This window comes from Semicossyphus pulcher, unplaced genomic scaffold (assembly GCF_022749685.1).
Source record: "Semicossyphus pulcher isolate SPU_LCO1_2020_fin unplaced genomic scaffold, fSemPul1.0.p SCAF_19, whole genome shotgun sequence".
Classification (NCBI taxonomy): Eukaryota; Metazoa; Chordata; class Actinopteri; order Labriformes; family Labridae; genus Semicossyphus; species Semicossyphus pulcher.
This window is the reverse complement of record NW_027211692.1, coordinates 18,211,376-18,229,174: the sequence shown is the minus strand read 5'-3', so window position 1 is coordinate 18,229,174 and position 17,799 is coordinate 18,211,376. Positions and strand designations below refer to the sequence as shown.

General features: G+C 42.4%; 1 protein-coding gene across 1 annotated transcript; it reads right to left on the bottom strand.

Annotated features, from left to right (window-relative positions):
• Positions 1-7,415: 7,415 nt before the first annotated feature.
• Positions 7,416-16,284, bottom strand: fzd4 (frizzled class receptor 4). The gene is made up of 6 exons (XM_069668566.1): positions 15,671-16,284; positions 12,562-12,699; positions 11,913-12,299; positions 11,480-11,625; positions 10,677-10,924; positions 7,416-10,569 (listed from the first exon to the last, which is right to left on the bottom strand). The coding sequence occupies exons 1-6, from the start codon at positions 15,923-15,925 to the stop codon at positions 10,151-10,153; spliced, it is 1,593 nt and encodes a 530-aa protein (XP_069524667.1). The 5' UTR covers positions 15,926-16,284; the 3' UTR covers positions 7,416-10,150.
• Between the last annotated feature and the right edge of the window lie 1,515 nt (positions 16,285-17,799).

Below are 17,799 nucleotides of genomic sequence, written 5' to 3'. Positions count from 1 at the left end.
ACACAAGCTAAACTTGGGGTGGCGGTTGAGTATGTATAGCTCACATATATAGAGGCTCAGTCCTGGACGCAGCTGCCCAGGCTTGACTCATTGTCGACCCACCCATGGCCCCTTTGCTATGTCACCCCCCTCTTTTCGAATCTATCCACTGTCCTATCAATGAAGGTGTACTCATTTAAGTGAAGATATGTAGATGTAGGTTTCTGAGTCAAAACAAGTCTTTGTAGACATATATTGTCCCCAGAGGATGCATGCTTTGATGATCCTGTGAATTTCAGCACCACTAGCTGGTTAACATGTTTTCAAATTAAAGGTCTTGTGAGCTATCTGACTTATTTCCATGCAATTAGGTTCACACCTTCTGTGATTACTTCAGTTTTCTTTAGCGTCATCATAGGTCAAATTTTTAATGTTCAAATGTGTTCAATTCAGTGCTTCATGACCTGCGAAACTAATAACTTTCCCGCAACCTCAGCTTGACTTTGTCTTTAATGCTAACGATAAATATTAGCATGCTAACACCCTTAACTTAATGAACATGGTTAACATTAAACCTGCTGAATATTAGCATGTTAGCATTGTTATTGTTAGCATGTAAGAATAATGATGTTAAAGGTGGGGTATTATGCCCATTTCAAGCTTCAAATTTCACTCTGTGATACCTGTGGAGTAGCTTAACATAATTTACAGTTAAAAAAACTCCTCATTTTTCTCACACTGCTGCTCTGTGCAAGCCCTGATACAGCCTCTGTTTGAAACGAGTCAGTCAGCTCTGTCCCTTTAAGAAACTCCGCCCCTACAAGCCCACTTTCTTCTGATTGGCCAGCTCCCCTAGGGTTCACAGCAGCCTGCAGACTGAGCTGAGAAGCTTGGGGATTACTCCAACATACTTTTACCTACAGATTTGAAACTTCACCCACATTTAGTATGAACATCCAACATTTTAAAATGTATCTTAAAATGTAAAACAGCTTAATACCTTCTCTTTAGCATTGAGCTGAAAGCAGTGCTGATCCTAAGTACAACCTCACAGCGGTGCTAACATGACTGTAGCCTCACCTAGCCAAAAACTCAAAGTAGCATCTTCATTTGTCCTGACTGGTGGAGTCCCAGACATTTTAGCCTCATCTGGGTAGCTGATCTGAGGGGGCATAAGGTCAAATGGCTGACTAAAAAAGCGTAATTGCGTGTTTAACCCCTAAAAACAGTGTGATAGGGAATTAAAGAAAAGAGATGAGGGATATGTTTGATATGACGGTAATAAAAACAGACAGGAAAAAAGCAAAAGCAAGTGAGAAGAAAAATGGGAAAAACGGAGTTGGACAATATTTCTTTTTCAAAGATTATTATTTTTTTGCTTTTGTCCCTATCTGACAGGACAGCTGAAGATTGACAGGAAATGTAGGCAATAGAGAGTGGGGGACGACATGCACCAAACTATCGGCAGACCGGGAGTCGAACCCGCGTTCAGTGCGACGAGGACTGCGGCCTCCGTACGAGGCGTGCCCGCTCCACCAGCCGAGCTAAACCAGCGCCCCAATATTTCTTTCAGTAAAAATTACAGAAGCCCTAAGCGGACATACATCCATACATTTTAGTAACTCTGTTTTTCTGTAATAAACGAGTCATTTTGGTTGTTTTCTTGAGATACTGACTTAATCTCGTTATCTCGAGATAACAAAGCTTTTTTTGTTGTGATAACGGCATGATTTTCTGGTGATCTAGAAAACAAAACGAGACTGGTGACGGTTTTAGGCCAGACCACGACATGCCATGCTGCCATTGCCCACACTAAGTTATTTCTAAGTTTTTGTTTCTATGTTGTTCTATGTTTGTGCTTTTGCAACAATGGGGATATGAGTTATGATCATCTGACGTCACGGTGGTGCAGCGTTGTTATCTCAAAATAACGAGATAAATAAGTAGAGTTCTCGAAAAAACAACCGGAAATTTCTAAATGATGCATTATGGCTTTCGTAAAAAATAGTAAAAGGCTAAGGGTTGAAAGGGATGAAAAGACAAACTGAATTGTTCCTGTTTAAAACCAGAACCCATCAGAACACAGACAAAACATGACATAAACAAACTGACCTACCAGAGCCAAGTCTTTCTATACTTTCTATTTCTGTCGTCTCTGGCGCAGACGCACCGGAAAAACTAATAGGAAACAAACCCAGACAGGCTCTTGGAGATAGATTGTGTTTGTATGAGTCATTTCCAGTCATTTGGCTCGCGAAACCAGCTTCTCTGACTGAGGAGAACAATGGACTCATATATGTTCCGCTTGTTAGACACTTTCCTGATTTTTCTCCATAACCACACATCGTCACTCTTATTTTCTTCCATTCTCTCCTTTCCTCCCCCACTCCCTCCATCTCCCTCCATCTCCCCCTCATTGTCTTTCTTTAGACCTTTTTCATAGCTTGCTATTTCTCTCATTTTCTCTCTTTCTGTATGTGAGGCTGAGACAGAGAGAGATGCAGCATCTCTATTGACCGGCTGACATTTCTAAAGTTGACAAACGTCCCGCTGAAATAACATGGAATCACTCAGCCTTTCTCCCACATGGTACCACATTTATTCATGCAACACATTTTCTGCACCTCTAACAGTACGGCCTTTACACACAGCAAACAGCCCCTCTGAGTGCTGTATATTCCTTATAAGATATAGGAAACGCATTTATATGTAACTATGGTATGTGGCTTTTAATCTAAGTTATTTGATAAATTAAAAGAGGGAACCCAGATTTTAATATGTCTTATCTCTTCCTTCTTAGAGAGCGTCCTGGTTCAATATCCTGTGGCAGTTAAGAGATATACAGTGTAATTTAAAATAAAAAGATTTTGTGAGATCCAACAGTAGTGAAAAAGTGTTTAATCAGCTTACCATAAGGTAAGGTAAAGTTATGCTGATGCTGTATTCACATGCTCCTCAGATGGTCAGATTATCAGAGATGGTATGTTTTTCTTCATCTTCAGTGTGTGTTCATGAGCTTCATACTGTGGAAACAACATGGACAGTACAGATGTAATACAGTACATCTTAAGTGTGATGGAATATGAGTTTAAAGTTGAAGTCCCCCTCCAGTGAAAAAAAAGTGTTTAACCTTGTAAACATCTCCATGTGGTGTTTTTCATGTGCTACAAGACATATCAGGGACAACATCAGCAGTCATCTCCATGGCTGGGCCTGTCTGCTTTTAAACTGCAGTGTACCAAGGACAGGCTGAACAACATGTTTTCAGATTGGCAGGTTTGAGACGTCACAAACCTAAGGAGCCAATCCCATTAATGGACGGGGTGACGCTATGCATATCATTATGTGTAACCTATGGCAACCACTTCAGTGATGTGCGAGCGAGCTGTAACCGTCATCGTAATTTTTGCAAACTCACTACTGACGACTAACGTTAACGTTACTACTACTAATTACTACATTTCAAGCTAGTTGTGACACAATTTATTATTTCGAGCAGAGCATTTTATGTCTTAAAACACGACTGGAGCTGGTCTATAAAAATCTTTAAAATATATTGTCAGTTGTTCAGGTGATTCTGAATTTAAAGAAAGTATTGAAAGGACTGAAAGTCATATTAAAAAAAGACCATGACCTTGGTTTTGTGATTACAGATTCACATCGGCCTACTCCTCTGTCCAACCAGATAATCTCAAATTTGCAGACGACTTATGTGATTAATATCTGTGGTCAGATAATATTCCTAGAATCATATTCCGATTAAGCATAAATCTAGGAAAAATGGGAGCATACATTTTAGACAAGAGTTGGTACAAGATTTGAGAAAAAAGAAATGGCGTAATTGAAGAAACCACAGATGGTGACATGACATGATGGGCTGGTCTTGACAAGAGTGACATCTAGTGGTGGTAAAGGGAACATGTTACTGTTAATTTGTAATGACAAAACAGTCACATCACAGTGTCATGTGGAAAGTGCAGTTTTTATGAAGCTCAATGTTATGACTTTGTGAGGAATATATTATGATAAAAGAATACAGATGGGTCTTTTATTGTGAAGCCAGAGAACTGCCGTTTTTGTGCTGTTTACTTGATTTTCACTTGCCATGGCAGTGATACATTTTCAAATATGTGACCTGACCTTCAACATACGGTGCGTCTTTTTCTGGCGTAAGATAAATCGAATCTTTCACACCCCCTGCCTTCTATAAAGAGCTCTCTGTTTCACCCTGATGGTGAATAATTCTCCCCTCTCTCTCTTGGCCGGCCTTTCCCATTTCAGTCTCGACTCGTTAGCTTGTTTGGCCCGAGAACCGAGATTTACAAATCCTTCTTGCACCAAATTGGCTCTCAGACCAAGACGGCTACGTCACCCAGATTCCCTAGTGGGGGCCATTACTCAAAACTTTTCATACAACATCGACGCTGAGCAGAATGGGAAAACAATTTCGACATTGCTGAGAGGGAACAGCTGCGGCGCTCTGCTGTCGGAGGATGACAGATTTCCTTTTCTTTCTTCCTCTCACTTACTATCTCCTTCTATCATGTTTTTTTTTACTCTTTCACTTCCTCTTTTCTGTTTCTTGATTTCATTTGTCTCACTGTCCTTTCTTTTTTTAACCATCTTCTGCTCCTTGTCAGTCGTTTTTATTCAAAATCTTTTGCTCCTTTTTACACACACACTGACATACACACTAACACACACACTGACGTATACACGCAAGGGAACCCAACTCTGGAAATACATTCCCAGGAATATTAGTCCAAGGAATTTTAATAGGGCCCTTTCACATTTCAGTTTAGGAAAAAAAGTTTGTGTGTGTGTGTGTTTTTACAGTATCCAAATGTCACCACAAGAGCGGATATCCAGAGGTTCTGTTTAAAAAGCTGTCATTTATAAGTAAGAATTAAGGTTAGAATAGTAATGTACTGTTATTTCTATGGTTGGAAAATCAGTGTTTAAGGGTGATGTGTTTGCTGTTAAAGGTTCGTGTGTGTGACGAGTTACTGAATCTCTAAATAACCACAGAGACGCGCAGAACGCTGCCTGAGAAGGAGAAGATGACCTGTGACATTTAGCGAGTTTATTACAAATGTGAAAGAAGAGCTACACTCACACATACACACACTCGCGTATACAGAAACAACCATGTAGGGTATACATTTTGAGCATTGAACTCTTTTAACTCCACCCCTTTCTGTCTGTGTTTGTGTGAATCCTAGTTTTTGAACATGCTTGCATGTGTATGTACTCTATGTGTGTCTGTATGTGTGTGTGTGTGTGTGAGCAAAGCCACATCTGGAAACAATGGAGCAGTAGATGCTGTCACTTTCCCTTTACCTCAGGCCTTTGAGTGAGTTCTTAAACAAACACTCAATTCACTCACAGTAAATTACAGGAAGGCAATTTGAGCTGCAGACTTGGATATTTGGACTTTCTTTTTCTCTCATTCTTCCCGTCACAAACACACACAGGCATGCACGCACGCACACACACACTCTCAAGTCACACTCGTGCATGTCTTAAATTATTCAGTTTCTACATATGCAGTTTCACCCATGTACTGGTAAATTACAGCCTGCATGCATTATGTGTAATAGTGAAACCAAACAACGACTCATTTTGAAGTGCGAGAAGGTGTGTGTGCTGCTTTGGGAAAGTCTGTGTGTACTTGTGGAGGTTGTTGGTTCATAGCTGATGAGACATGATTGACGGTACAGTCGTGTTTACACAGTATAATCACTGCGTTTCCACTGTGGATTCAAAACAAATTTTGTGGTTATGGCGCATTTCTTCTCCTAATGCAGAGTGAATGTGGAAAAGAAAAATGCAAAAAGGATACAAACTGAGTCACAGCTGCATAGACGTGTGCAGTTATCTGGGTTTAAGGGCTGCAAAGTAGGGTTGAAGAATGCTCAAGCTCATAAAGGCACCGACACTTAATTTGTCTCATCAGACAAGAGGTGGCAGCATTGTTCAACGCATTATGAGAACACGGCTTGTTAAGGGCTTTTAGATGCAGCATTCATTCACTCATTAAACACCTTACAATCTTAAACCCCCTGTACTGGCTTTCAGAAATACCCTTATCTTTAAAGCCAGCTCTGAATATATGACAATTTCTGCTTTTAAAGTTTTTAATTCTATTAATTTAATATTATTTTAACATGTATTGATTGTTTGAGTTCATCAGCATCTATTTTGGTTATCTTTTAATTGTTTAATTTAAAAAAACCAGAGGATTTTTCCTCATTTCCCCCTTATTTCAAATGTCATCTGTCTAAATCTATAATCTAGCGGGGATTAATAGTATATCTATGGATTTAGAAAAACCGATCACGCAAAACGTGATGCTCAAAGATGTTACCCTGAATTTTTTTAGAAGATATTTTTCTGACTCCAAATGAACTGGTGTCGGCTGCACGGTAGAGCAGTGGTTAGCGCTGTTACCTCACAGCTAGAAGGTTCCTAGTTCGAGTACCTTTGACCACCACATCACAGACATTTACAAACGTGGTCACCAGAGACTTTCAGTTATCCATAAACTCAGAGGACTCTATGTTGCTCCACATCTCCCTCTGTTGCTGTACAAAACCATCATCCAACCCATTTTACTGTACTGCTCCACCTGCTTTTACAACATGCTCTCTGTTAGAAACTGGACTAAATTAACATGCATCACCAACACTGCTGCAAAAATCATTGGTCTACCCACACCCAACCTCACAGACTGCAATAACAGGGCCATTACACGTATTGCAAACACAATAGAACAGGACTTTACACATCCACTGCACGACCTCCTCACCCCGCTGCCCTCAAGGAACAAGTACCGGACTTTAAGATGCAGGAAAGCTCGGTTTGGGAACAGCCTGATTCCTGCAGTGATAGCGGCCCTGAACAACAGGCCCCGCTGAGAGTGTCATGTCTTGTTTTGCCTTCTTTTGCACAGTGGTTGTATACTTTGTCAATGTTTATTTGGAGTCTATGTATGTTTGTACAGTCTGTGAAAAAGAATTTCCCCTCTGGGATAATAAAGTTTAAGATGAGTCCCAGCTCGAACGTAGTGGGCCTTTCTGTGTGGAGTTTGCATGTTCTCCTCGTACATGGGGGGATTCTCTTCGGATAGTCCGGCTTCCTCCCACAGTCCAAAGACATGCTCGTTAGGTTAATTGGTGACTCTAAATTGTCGTAGGTGTGAATGTGAAAGATTGTCTGTCTCTATGTGTCAGCCCTGTGATTGACCGGGCGATCAGTCCAGGGTGTATTAGCTGCGATTGGCTCCAACCCCCCTGCAACCTTGAACAGGATAAATGGTATAGATAATGGATGGATGGATGAATTGGTTTAAAGTAATCATTGGTTGCATATTGATATTGCACTTATTTGAAACACACACACAAGCACGTTCATTCATTAACACATGGTAAACGGCATAATGGAAACCAAAAAGTTTTTATTCATCATCTTCTGATACAAAAGTGTTTTTAAATAACAAACAAGTTTTAACATTTTTGTCACTTTTTTACAAGGATAAATTAGCAATTTATTTATAATACACTGATGACATCATCAAGGCAATGAGTTTTCTACACAAAGGAACAGTCTATACCTTAAAGGCTACAAACCCCGACATGATTCACATCTGGGTCTCTCTAAAGCATTTGGAACATCTGTATAACCAGTGCTTCTCAATCTTCATTAGGCCGTGGCACAGGCTCACCATGTTTCAAACCTCCACTACTCACTGATTGTTTGGAAATGTCACCTGAAGCTCAGCGTGGTCATACGAGAGCAGAAAGTCAACATGCTTGACAGTTAAAGAGGGGAAACTGCATTAGCTCAGAGGGGAGGTGGTCAGAGGTTAATTTAATTCACTTTGAGTCAGTGTAATGTTTGTTTGACTCTAGAAATGTAATAAGTGTGCCATGGTATGCTGGTTTGAGAAACACTGGCTTTTCAGGCTTCTTGGTTTCACCAGAACCACCTAAGGGCTCTTTGAATGCAATAAGGGTGATGTTACATGAAACATATGTTGGGGGAAAAAGGCAGCGTACACTTTTAACACTATTTACTGTCCCATTCTAAACATTAATTTGAAAGATACCTGTGTGAGGCACTATCTGGTTTCACATGACGCACATGTGAGTTTAAATTGCCACATTTTTCTTCACTCTACTAAAATGTAGAAGGTGTAATGTGACACACAGCCCACGTGTTACACATTCAAAGACTCACTGAAACGCAAGAGCTTTGCTAGATAGATTGTCAGGCAAATATACGGTACACAGGAGCAGATGCGGGGTTTGGTGAAGGCAGCAAAAAGACGTCTTGTTATTAAAAGTACATTCTATACGCAGAGGTTTACTGCAAACCTAAATGGTGGGGGAAAAAAGCTTGATTGAGCAAAATTCTTTGCTCTAAACATTGAAGAGAAATCCTGCCTGTATCATGAAATTCTGAAATGTAATGTACGGTCATCTTTTCCAGTGACGACTTGATTGTCTGGGAAATGAGCCACGATGCAGCAGACAAGGTGAACGGGTAACAGGCAGGGAGAGGGCCAATGAGAGCATCGGAAAGACAGACCTTAGCGAAATGTCGATTATTTGAAAGTAGAAAAGAAACTGCAAACTGTAAAGACACCAAACTAGGCAGATCTGCTCTCTTATTAATGTGTTTTTCTGTACTTGCTCATATATAACCTGGTGGATGAGATGCGTGGGAACCGCTTCCTCTTATGTGTATACCTGCGTTTCTGTGCACGCCTCTGTGACGGCTCTCTGTTATTGCATAATGTGTCTTTTGGCAAGTGATTGTCTAATAACCTCTAATTCTGTAACCCTCCTCGGGTCCCATGTTTGGAAAAGAGGGCAGAGGGAATAACTTAATTTCCTGGATTTCATGCTAACCGGAGAGCGTATACAGTACAGGGGTTTTTCTAAGAAGGCTGCACACATCATTGGAAGTTAGCTGAGCTTCTCATAGACTGCTGAGGTAAAAACACACAGGCCTACATCTCCCAGATGCCTCACCGCTTAAACATTAAGGGTCATTAAAAGGCACAGCTGGGGAGCTCCCAGGATTCATTGCGGTATGACTTCATAGCGACCACAGAGTTCACCACATCATCTACAGTTCATCTACAGACAGTAAAAAACTTTCTATACGTTCTTCTGTCTGCCCTTCAAAATAAAAGTCCTTGTGGATTGAGTTTTACTCATTTGAGCAATAAAGCACCAGACTTGTTGTTTTCTTCAGTTTAGAATAAAAACGGTGTATTAAAGGCTCTCTGCATATCCATACACTGTGTTATGATTTGTTATTAGTCCTATCTCTGCTTTCCCTGCTAATGCACTTGTGACAAGCACCGACACTTCACATATTGTATATCATTATAGTGCATTATTACAGCTTAGAGCTGGCTTCCCTAAACCTTTTGAGCAGTAAAATCACCTGCTCTTTTATAGTGTACAAAAGGTTATCATTTATAAAAACATATAATGCTGTTTACATGTAAACACATCACAGATTTAAGGCCATATTTGATATGTTTGCATTCGTTTTGGTCTGGTAGCCTATGTTTTCTTATGTGGACGTAAAAACTTTGTCAGATGCTTTTGGGAAACCTTCATCTGTGAAATGTCTGCACCAAGACCCTCCAGTGTAAAATTAAAAACTTCAAAAGACCCAAAAAAGACACAACAGTATCAAGGCTGCTGTTTTCCAGCAGGTTCAGTCTCTTCTGCTGCGGCGTGTGGAGAAAAGAGAGGCAGAGAGGTAGACGTGGTGCTACAGAGCTTATCGGTGTGTCTGGTCTGCATATTGATGCTTCTGTTCTGCCTTTCCTGTCTCTCTTTCTCCTTCATTTTTTGCATTCTCTCTTTCTCTGGGCAAAGGATGTCTAACAGAGGTAGAGAGGCTACTGTGGCTACTTATGCACGACCCAATCCTTCACCTTCTACTCCTCCTAACCCCCTGTCAGAGGCAGAGTCACTTGGAGGGAGTTAGGCAGCGAGCTTTTATGATGCCATTACATCCAGTGGCTTCTTTGTCGTCACACCTTTCATCCCTTCTCTGCTCTATCCATCCTTCATTTGGCAGAGTCAGTTTCTGTTAGTGAGAGACACAGGTATAAGTCCATTCCTGTTCATTCTCTCGTCCTCCCTCCTCACACCACCGTCTCGTTGCCTTTCCCCGGTTTGATCCAGCCCTCGCCCGGCGCCCTCTTGCCCCCTCGGCTCGCCCTGCTATCCCTGAGCAGGCGGGCGGAGCAGCGCTGCCAGGTGTGGAGGGTTTTTGCCGACCAGATCCACATGCCCGACGTGATGCCTACGAGCAGTGACATGAAGATCCGAAGCATCTCTGATGCCACGTATGAGTCCCTGGTGCTGGCCCTGAACTCGCCCCAGTTAGAGAGCTGATAGAGGTAACAGCCAATCACAGTCGATGCTGGGACAGTGTAGAGAACAGAAAACACTCCGATCTTCACCATTAAACGCTCCAGCTTATCTGTTTTGGCACCGTCCTTCTGCAGGTTGGAGCGGATCTTGAAAAGAGCCACAAGGCCGGCACAGATGAAGAGAGTGCCTGAAGAGCAGAAAGAAAAACATAAGAACCAACACATAGTGAAATAGTGTAATGTAAGAAAAGGAATCAACATAGATATATTTATTGTACTATCATGTTGTATTTACCTATTAGTAGGTATGTGGCCAGTGGTGCCACCACAAAGCCTGTGAGCGCCTCCTGCTGCTGGTTTCCAACATAGCAGAGTCCCGTCAGGTCGTCTGCATCCACCAATCTCATTATGAGGATGACAATGGTTTTAACAGCCGGGATGGCCCAGGCTGCTATGTGGAAGTAGGAGCTGTGCATTTCGATGGCCTCATGGCCCCACTTCAGTCCAGCAGCCAAGAACCAAGTGAGGGTCAGAATCACCCACCTGAGGGGAGGATAGAGAGAGGAAGAGGAGTAAGATGACGCTGAGGAAACAAAAGGCTACTTCCTTCTGCAGAACTTTTCAAAAAGAAAAACAGGCAGACATTCTGTATATCCTCTAATGTAATAAGCTATTTTAGACAGCAGGCATTGGCGAGTTACATAACAGACTGTAATGATCATATTTTAAGGGAGAGTGGCGTCCTTGGGCTGTCAGTCTGTTGCTCTTCCAAAGCGGAAGAGTGAAGATAAACAGGAACACGGGGGCAAAGTGAAAAGGAAGAAAAAGAGCTGTGGCAGCAGCGCGTTTCCACTGCAACTTTAGTATACACATTTAAAAGTGCCTTTTTTTTGTTTTACAAAAGCTGCCTTTATATGTGGAAATGAATCCATGTAGCACAGAGGTTATGAGACAGGATAGTTAGACTTAAAAAAAAAAAACAGGATGCAAGTCTCGTGTTCCAGTTGTTCCCCCCGTGGTCCATTCACAACAGTGTATGACAATAGGACAAAGAGATGAAGCATTGAGAGGATCAAATGTGTGTGTGTTTTTACTAACCAGAGTGAGGAAGCCATGCCAAAGAAATAGAGAAGGAGGAAGACTATGGCGCAGCCGGTGCTCTTTAACCCTTCTTGGACTAGAATTGGTACGGCGGTGGCATCCAGGTCACAGGAAACACGCTCCCTCCCCAGAGTCAGCCGCACCTGTCAGGAAGGACAGAAAGTGACAGAGGAAAGGAAAAGAACAACATTTTATTAGGTTATTTGACTTTTATATTAACTGTCATCCTCATTAATACAAGACAGAACATCTGAATTTTACATACAGATAAGCAGGCCATTATTAAATCCTAAAAGCCATCTGTTAATAAGGTATCTTCTTCTTCTCCTCCCCCCATTTCTTCTTCTATTATTTAAATACTGCTCTTAAATTTTGATTGATTTCTAGTCCCCTTCAGATGAACATTATAAATACTTAATCTCCCACTTACCAGGTAGGCCACGCTGTACAGATTGCAGCACATGGACAGGAAGATGATGGGCCTTTCGGGGTAAGAGAAGCGCTGTGAATCCAGCAGAAAGGTCAGGACAGTCAGAGTGGTGGACAGGAAGCACAGCACGGCCCACACCGCCATCCACGCGTCTGTGAAGACTTTGGCCCCCCGTCGGTACAGCCCGCTGTCGTAGCCACACTGCAGGGTGCAAGTTTCGGTCTGTTTTAACCAGGTGTACTGGTCGGGTGCAGAACCCAGAGCCTGACACTCCTCCTGTTGAGGAGGGTGGCGGACAGGCGGGTAGGGCGGGTCCTCGTCCCCAGGGCCCTCCATGCACATGTGGTTGTGGTCGTTTTGAGGTGGGAAGAGGCTGCAGTTGAGCACCTGGAGAGGAGCATGATGGGTAATCACCTTTTAATGGCTGTGTTACACACTGTTGACAACATTTTGAGCTCATCCTTTTATTTTAAATATTATTTTTTGAATAGGACAGTGGATAGAGTCGGAAATGAGGGAGGAGAGAGTGGGGATGGCATGCAGCCTCTATACATGGGGCACATGCTTTAACCGCTCAGATAAACTTGTGACCACATTTCAGAAAAGTTAAATGTATGTATACAGTGTGTTTTTTAATGATGCGACTCACCTCAGGCCATATGAAGCCAAACTCGTGGAGCACTGGGAGGCACTTTCTCTTGACGGACAGACACATGCTACCACATGGACCGATGGGGATGGGAACTTTGTCGGTACACATTGGCACGTAGACTGAGCACAGGAAGAACTGGGGAAAAAAGGAAGAAAAAGATTATTGATTATTGAACATTTTTCTCTTTGAATGTTTTATAACAACAAGTTTTAAGACATGAAGTAATGACAAAAAAGTCATAAAATAAGCTAATGATACTGCAGCTGCTGTGTTGAATTACTATTTGAATATTGGGCTGTGTCCATATAAGCTGTTACTTTTTATGGTGGGAAAAAAATAGAAATAAATCGTTAAAGAGTGATGTAAGAAGATAGAAAACTATTTTAAGTCAGTGATGGTGCAGCAAGAGTGTAACAGCTACCTAGTGGCATGTATCAGTGCTCTGCTTCGTGGGCTTTGTTCCAGTTAAGATAAAGCAAACTATAAAGCAGGAGGTAAATCATGTCGGTGGTGTAATGCTTGTTAAAGCAGTGGAAACAGTAGTGCGACTACACCGTGGGCCAATCTTCCATTGTATATATTACAACAGGATTACAGCTGGTAGACGGCTACACCCTGTCCTCCCACATGTGGATCCTCGGTCTACTTGCATGTACCGATCACTATCCTGTTGCTTTTTACGGCTTTTACTTACAATGCGTTGCATCACCTCTTCTAATGACGGCTCCCTATTTTCACCTCTAATAAGAGCACACCACGGCCAACACTAACCTGCTCCAAGGTTACGCATACAACTCTGCGTCTTTAAAAAACAATCTGTGAATTTAACAACACAGGGGGCATGTGCCATGTAATGCTCCGTAATCCACCCCTAATCCAAGGCTCAGTTTTCTCCGTCCCATGGCAGTGGTTTTGAAATAGATATGTATGTCAGGGTTATGAAGATATAGCGAACAGTCTGAAGTCACATCTGACTGTCTGAGGTGGGAATGATGAGAGGGAAGGAGTTCCCAGGGGTTATAAAAGATTGCAATTTTAAGTGATTTCATGCTTTTGACAGTGAAATCTTTTTGCAGCCGGAGTGTAAAATTGTTCCAGGCTCATGATATGAAAATACACAGAAGCAGTCGTTTCACACACTACCTTCAGGCAAAGGAAACAAACAGACGCTCCAGAAGCCTGGACGGAGCGATGGCCGACTTTAAATACTAAAACGTGCAAGAGATTTTCGTTTCAAAATTACTAAAAATGTTAACAGGCTGTAATAAGAACAAAACGGTTCGGGCTTACAGCCTTGATCCAGTGACAGAGAAGCCCCAGCTTGAAATTGGGCCTTGAACGCAGCCCAAATGAAACATGAATCCAAGAAGGGTGTCAAGGTTGGGAAATAAATACACACAGAAACAATTTACAACTCTTCCTTTCCGTGCAAAGTAGAGATTAAAGTGGTAAATCTGTGCACTACATTACATATAAGGTTAGAATTGAACCCCCTCAATAAATAAATAGTGTAAGAACTTAAGAAATAGAATCAGCTACTACTTTTTTTTGTTTCATAGCTACAGGACACTTATCATGTTACTGGCTGTGTGTATGTAATGTCAAAATCACTTATCTGAGTCAAAGGGAACTTCCTTAAACCCCAATTTGTTACACTGTTCTTTGATCAGTATCTGGGTTGTAGTGCAGCTTTATCTCAGCGAATGGAGCAGACTGGCTGATCTGGAGACAGTCTAAAGTTTCTCGCCACAAATAGGGAATTTGTTTATTCTCAAACTGAACCACAGGAACAGAAATGTGCAATTCAGTTAAATTAACTTAAAAGGTTTACAAATTTAAAAAGTTTCCCGGTTTTTGAGCGGGAGTGGGGGGTCTGATTGTACGTGTCTCGATTCACACCAACTGTATAAAAGAAGGTATACATTTGGTGCAATCGTTCTCACGGTGAGTCAGTAGTGTAATACATTCTTGGGTGTTTTCCCCGGCCGTTGGTAACCTGAGTGCTGCCACTTCACTGCTAAAAGCTGCTCCGGTTACCAGTCAGGAAGCCTCCCATTAGAGCAAATGTTAGGGGATACGGTTTCCCTTTCCCCCTTTCCCCCCTTCTTCCCTATTTAGTGTGTGTGTGTGTGTGTGTGTGTGTGTGAGAGAGAGAGAAGTGGGGAGATGGGGTGTCAGCTAATCTTACAGGACCTTTTTCAGCTGGAGGTGGACACTTTGGTTTCTGCAGTTGCTGCTTGTCTGGCTGTCTCACACACAGGCGCACAAATGTCTCTGGGCACTGTATAATTTAGCATGTCGGAATAGTTTTTGCCCCTAATTTCCTAGGAACAATCACATCTTAAGATAAGACACAACCTCCTTAAAACGATGCCTATTAGCGCATCTGTTCGCATGTGCCTACAAGATAAGACGTGTGTTTTTACATGTGTGTTGGGAAAGCAATTTTAAAATAAAAAGATGTTAACAAACATGTAATTTCAGAAAAAATAGACCCAATTACTGACACTAATTGCCAAAAGTATGAACTCTGTTTTGTCACTTCTCTTTCCAGATATTTTCTTTAATACTATTTTATTGCACAAGGAAGAGGCCAAATCTATTTTTTCATCCACGGTACATAAGTCAAACAAGCAGCATTTGTCTGAGGACACTGAAGGCACCATTGTTACCCAGCAGACAGTACAGTATATATCAGTGAAGACTCAGCTGTTGCTGTGTGGGGCATGAACTCAAAATGTCAACACACAGAGGGGGCTTTTGGGGATGAATTAGCATGACAGCCTGCCACAACAGGAAGGAAAGAAGACTTTACTGCACTTGTTTTAACTTTATGGAGGTCAACCTATATTATGCTGTTCATTATCAAGGGCACCATCCGCCTGAACAGTTCAACCATTGCCAGTAGCTGCCTGTCATGTGCTCTGGGACCACACTGCACACACACACACACACAAATATAGCACACTATCTCGGCTCAGTCAGTCTCGGCCCGGATCAGTGTTCCTAAATTTATGCATGTTCCAGCCTTTTAATAACACGCTGCCTGATCTATTCTAACATCACTATGCAGTCAGTAAGTGTGTCACATCAATGCAGTAGCTACCTTGAGCTGGCTGGAGCAGCCGTACTGTATGAGCGGCGTGAACGTGGTCAGCTGCAGCTCCGCGTCCGACTGCAGCACGTTTCCGACCAGGTTGGGCATCTTCGTGACGTTGTAGCCGAGACCCTGGCACATGCTGATGCGGATGGGGTCGCAGGTCATTTCCTCCACCTCGTCGCCGAAAGCCCGCACCCCGAGGAGCGGAGCCACCAGCCCGGAGAGGACGAGCAGGACTGCCCCGCAGAGCGACACCATCATCCCGCGACGCTTCACGCGGATGAACCCTCTGTTAAAAGTTAGCAAAGTTAATATCCCCCTTAAAGGCAAAGTTAAGCGTGGTCGCCCTGGAAACCGCAGCGCGTGTTTATAGTCCAGCAGGAGTGGAGCGCGTGTAGTCCGTGCGTTTTGGAGGTTGTAGTATCCAACTCGGAGCCGTTCAAAAGGTTAAAATATCCAGAAAGCAGCCTTGAATGACCGCGAGAGCTTAAAAGCGCGTGTTTCAGTTAAATCATTATTTGCATTCGCATTTTAAAAAATAATTAAGGTAAATCCCGCAGTCCTCCTTGTGTTGTTCCCTGTTGATAACCCCGTGAAGAGAAGCGCAGCAACAACACGCAGCGGTCTGCTTTTGCGCCTACTGCCTGCAAGCGTCCAGCTCTAAACTTTATTGTGTCTGTGAGGAGAGACTATTTTGCCCCTTCCAGAGGAGAGCCGACCAATCCACGCGCGAGAGTTGGGTTTCCCTGACCAACCCATGACCAGGAGGGCGGGATCCAGGAGGAAAATAGAAGAGTGAGCTTCACCACCTCCCCCCTTCTCCCCCTCCTTACCTCCTCTCTCTTTGCTACAACCTTTTCACTTCTCCTACCCCCTTGTTTCATTTCATCCTCTCCTCTTCTCTCCTCCTGCAAAGAAAATCAGCAAGCATTCCTCAACTTACTCTGATAATATCCAGAACCTGTATTTAAACTGGCTGATGCGGCTAACATGTTTGTATTGGCTGTATTTTTAGAAAATAAGCATCTGAAAAAGTGCATGTTTTCAGTGTGCGTGTTTTCATTTCATATTTAAAGTCCCTAATGGTCCTTTAAGCCCATCTGGAACTTCACCACAGGTCCCACTCTCCTCCTCTAAAGGCTCGTCAGCTCTAAGTGCTCATGACATTGTAATTGAAAGTAGGGTCTTAAGTAATGCTGAAGCATTGGAAATCTGTTTTGCATTGCAATGAATGCACATACTGGACAGGTTTTGTTTGCTCGTGGCACCCTGGGAGAAGACTTCTCTCTTACAGCATGAAACGAGCAGTGAAGAGTGTTCTTTTGGCTTTTCTGTGGTGTTAAAGTGGACCTGGGTGACAAAGTGCTGGGATAAGTTGCAAATAGTTCGGCCAGAGGAAAGCTGTAGTTTTTCCAAGGGTTTTCACAATTCTTAAGGCTGTTTATGCATCTGCCAGGTGGAATCAAACTCAACTTCACAGCTCCAAGCACCTTTTTCTAATGCTACAAATACTTTACACCCCATTATAATCGTACTTTCCCAGCTATTGTAAGTAACACGATTTGAATAAAACTTTACGCTTGTGGTAAGAGCGATTCTTTATTTATTGCAGTAACCGTATTCAACTCATCTGCATTCATCCTGATTGTGTTCAACTGCACGTCAGCACTGTGACTCTTTGAAACAGCAGAATTTGGGTGACATTTTTTTGGTATTCTAACTGCACACATGACCTTGAAACACACAAAAACATTCATGCACATAAACACAATGAGGACGTGCAGCTGGACGACAAACATGTGCCTTTTTATCTCCAACATTTATCTTATTTTTCCCAAAGACACAAAGCAGAGATACAAGATAAACAGCACAGCAGTGATTTGAGGAAGAACATTCCTATTATAAATTGACTGTGCTAAACTAGATAAGTGAGCAGGATTGTAGGCCAACAAACTTTGTGCATCAATACTCATTAATTGTGAGCTCTTATATCTTCTAATGTCTTTGAAGTGTTGATAAGAGACTTGCAGAAAAGCTTAAAACGTGTAAATCTCAGCAGCAGTCTGGTTGGCTGCTCTCATTGTGCTGCTGTGTTTTCCCTCCTGGATTATACTGCGATGTTTAGGCGAATCCTC

Coding starts and splice junctions, on each gene's coding strand:
- fzd4 (XM_069668566.1), bottom strand. CDS start 15,925: ATGATGGTGTCGCTCTGCGGGGCAGTCCTGCTCGTCCTCTCCGGGCTG. Junction 12,700..15,670: donor GCTGCTCCAGCCAGCTCAAG/GTAGCTACTGCA, acceptor TTTTTTCCCCAG/TTCTTCCTGTGCTCAGTCTA. Junction 11,626..11,912: donor TGTACAGCGTGGCCTACCTG/GTAAGTGGGAGA, acceptor CCTTCCTGACAG/GTGCGGCTGACTCTGGGGAG.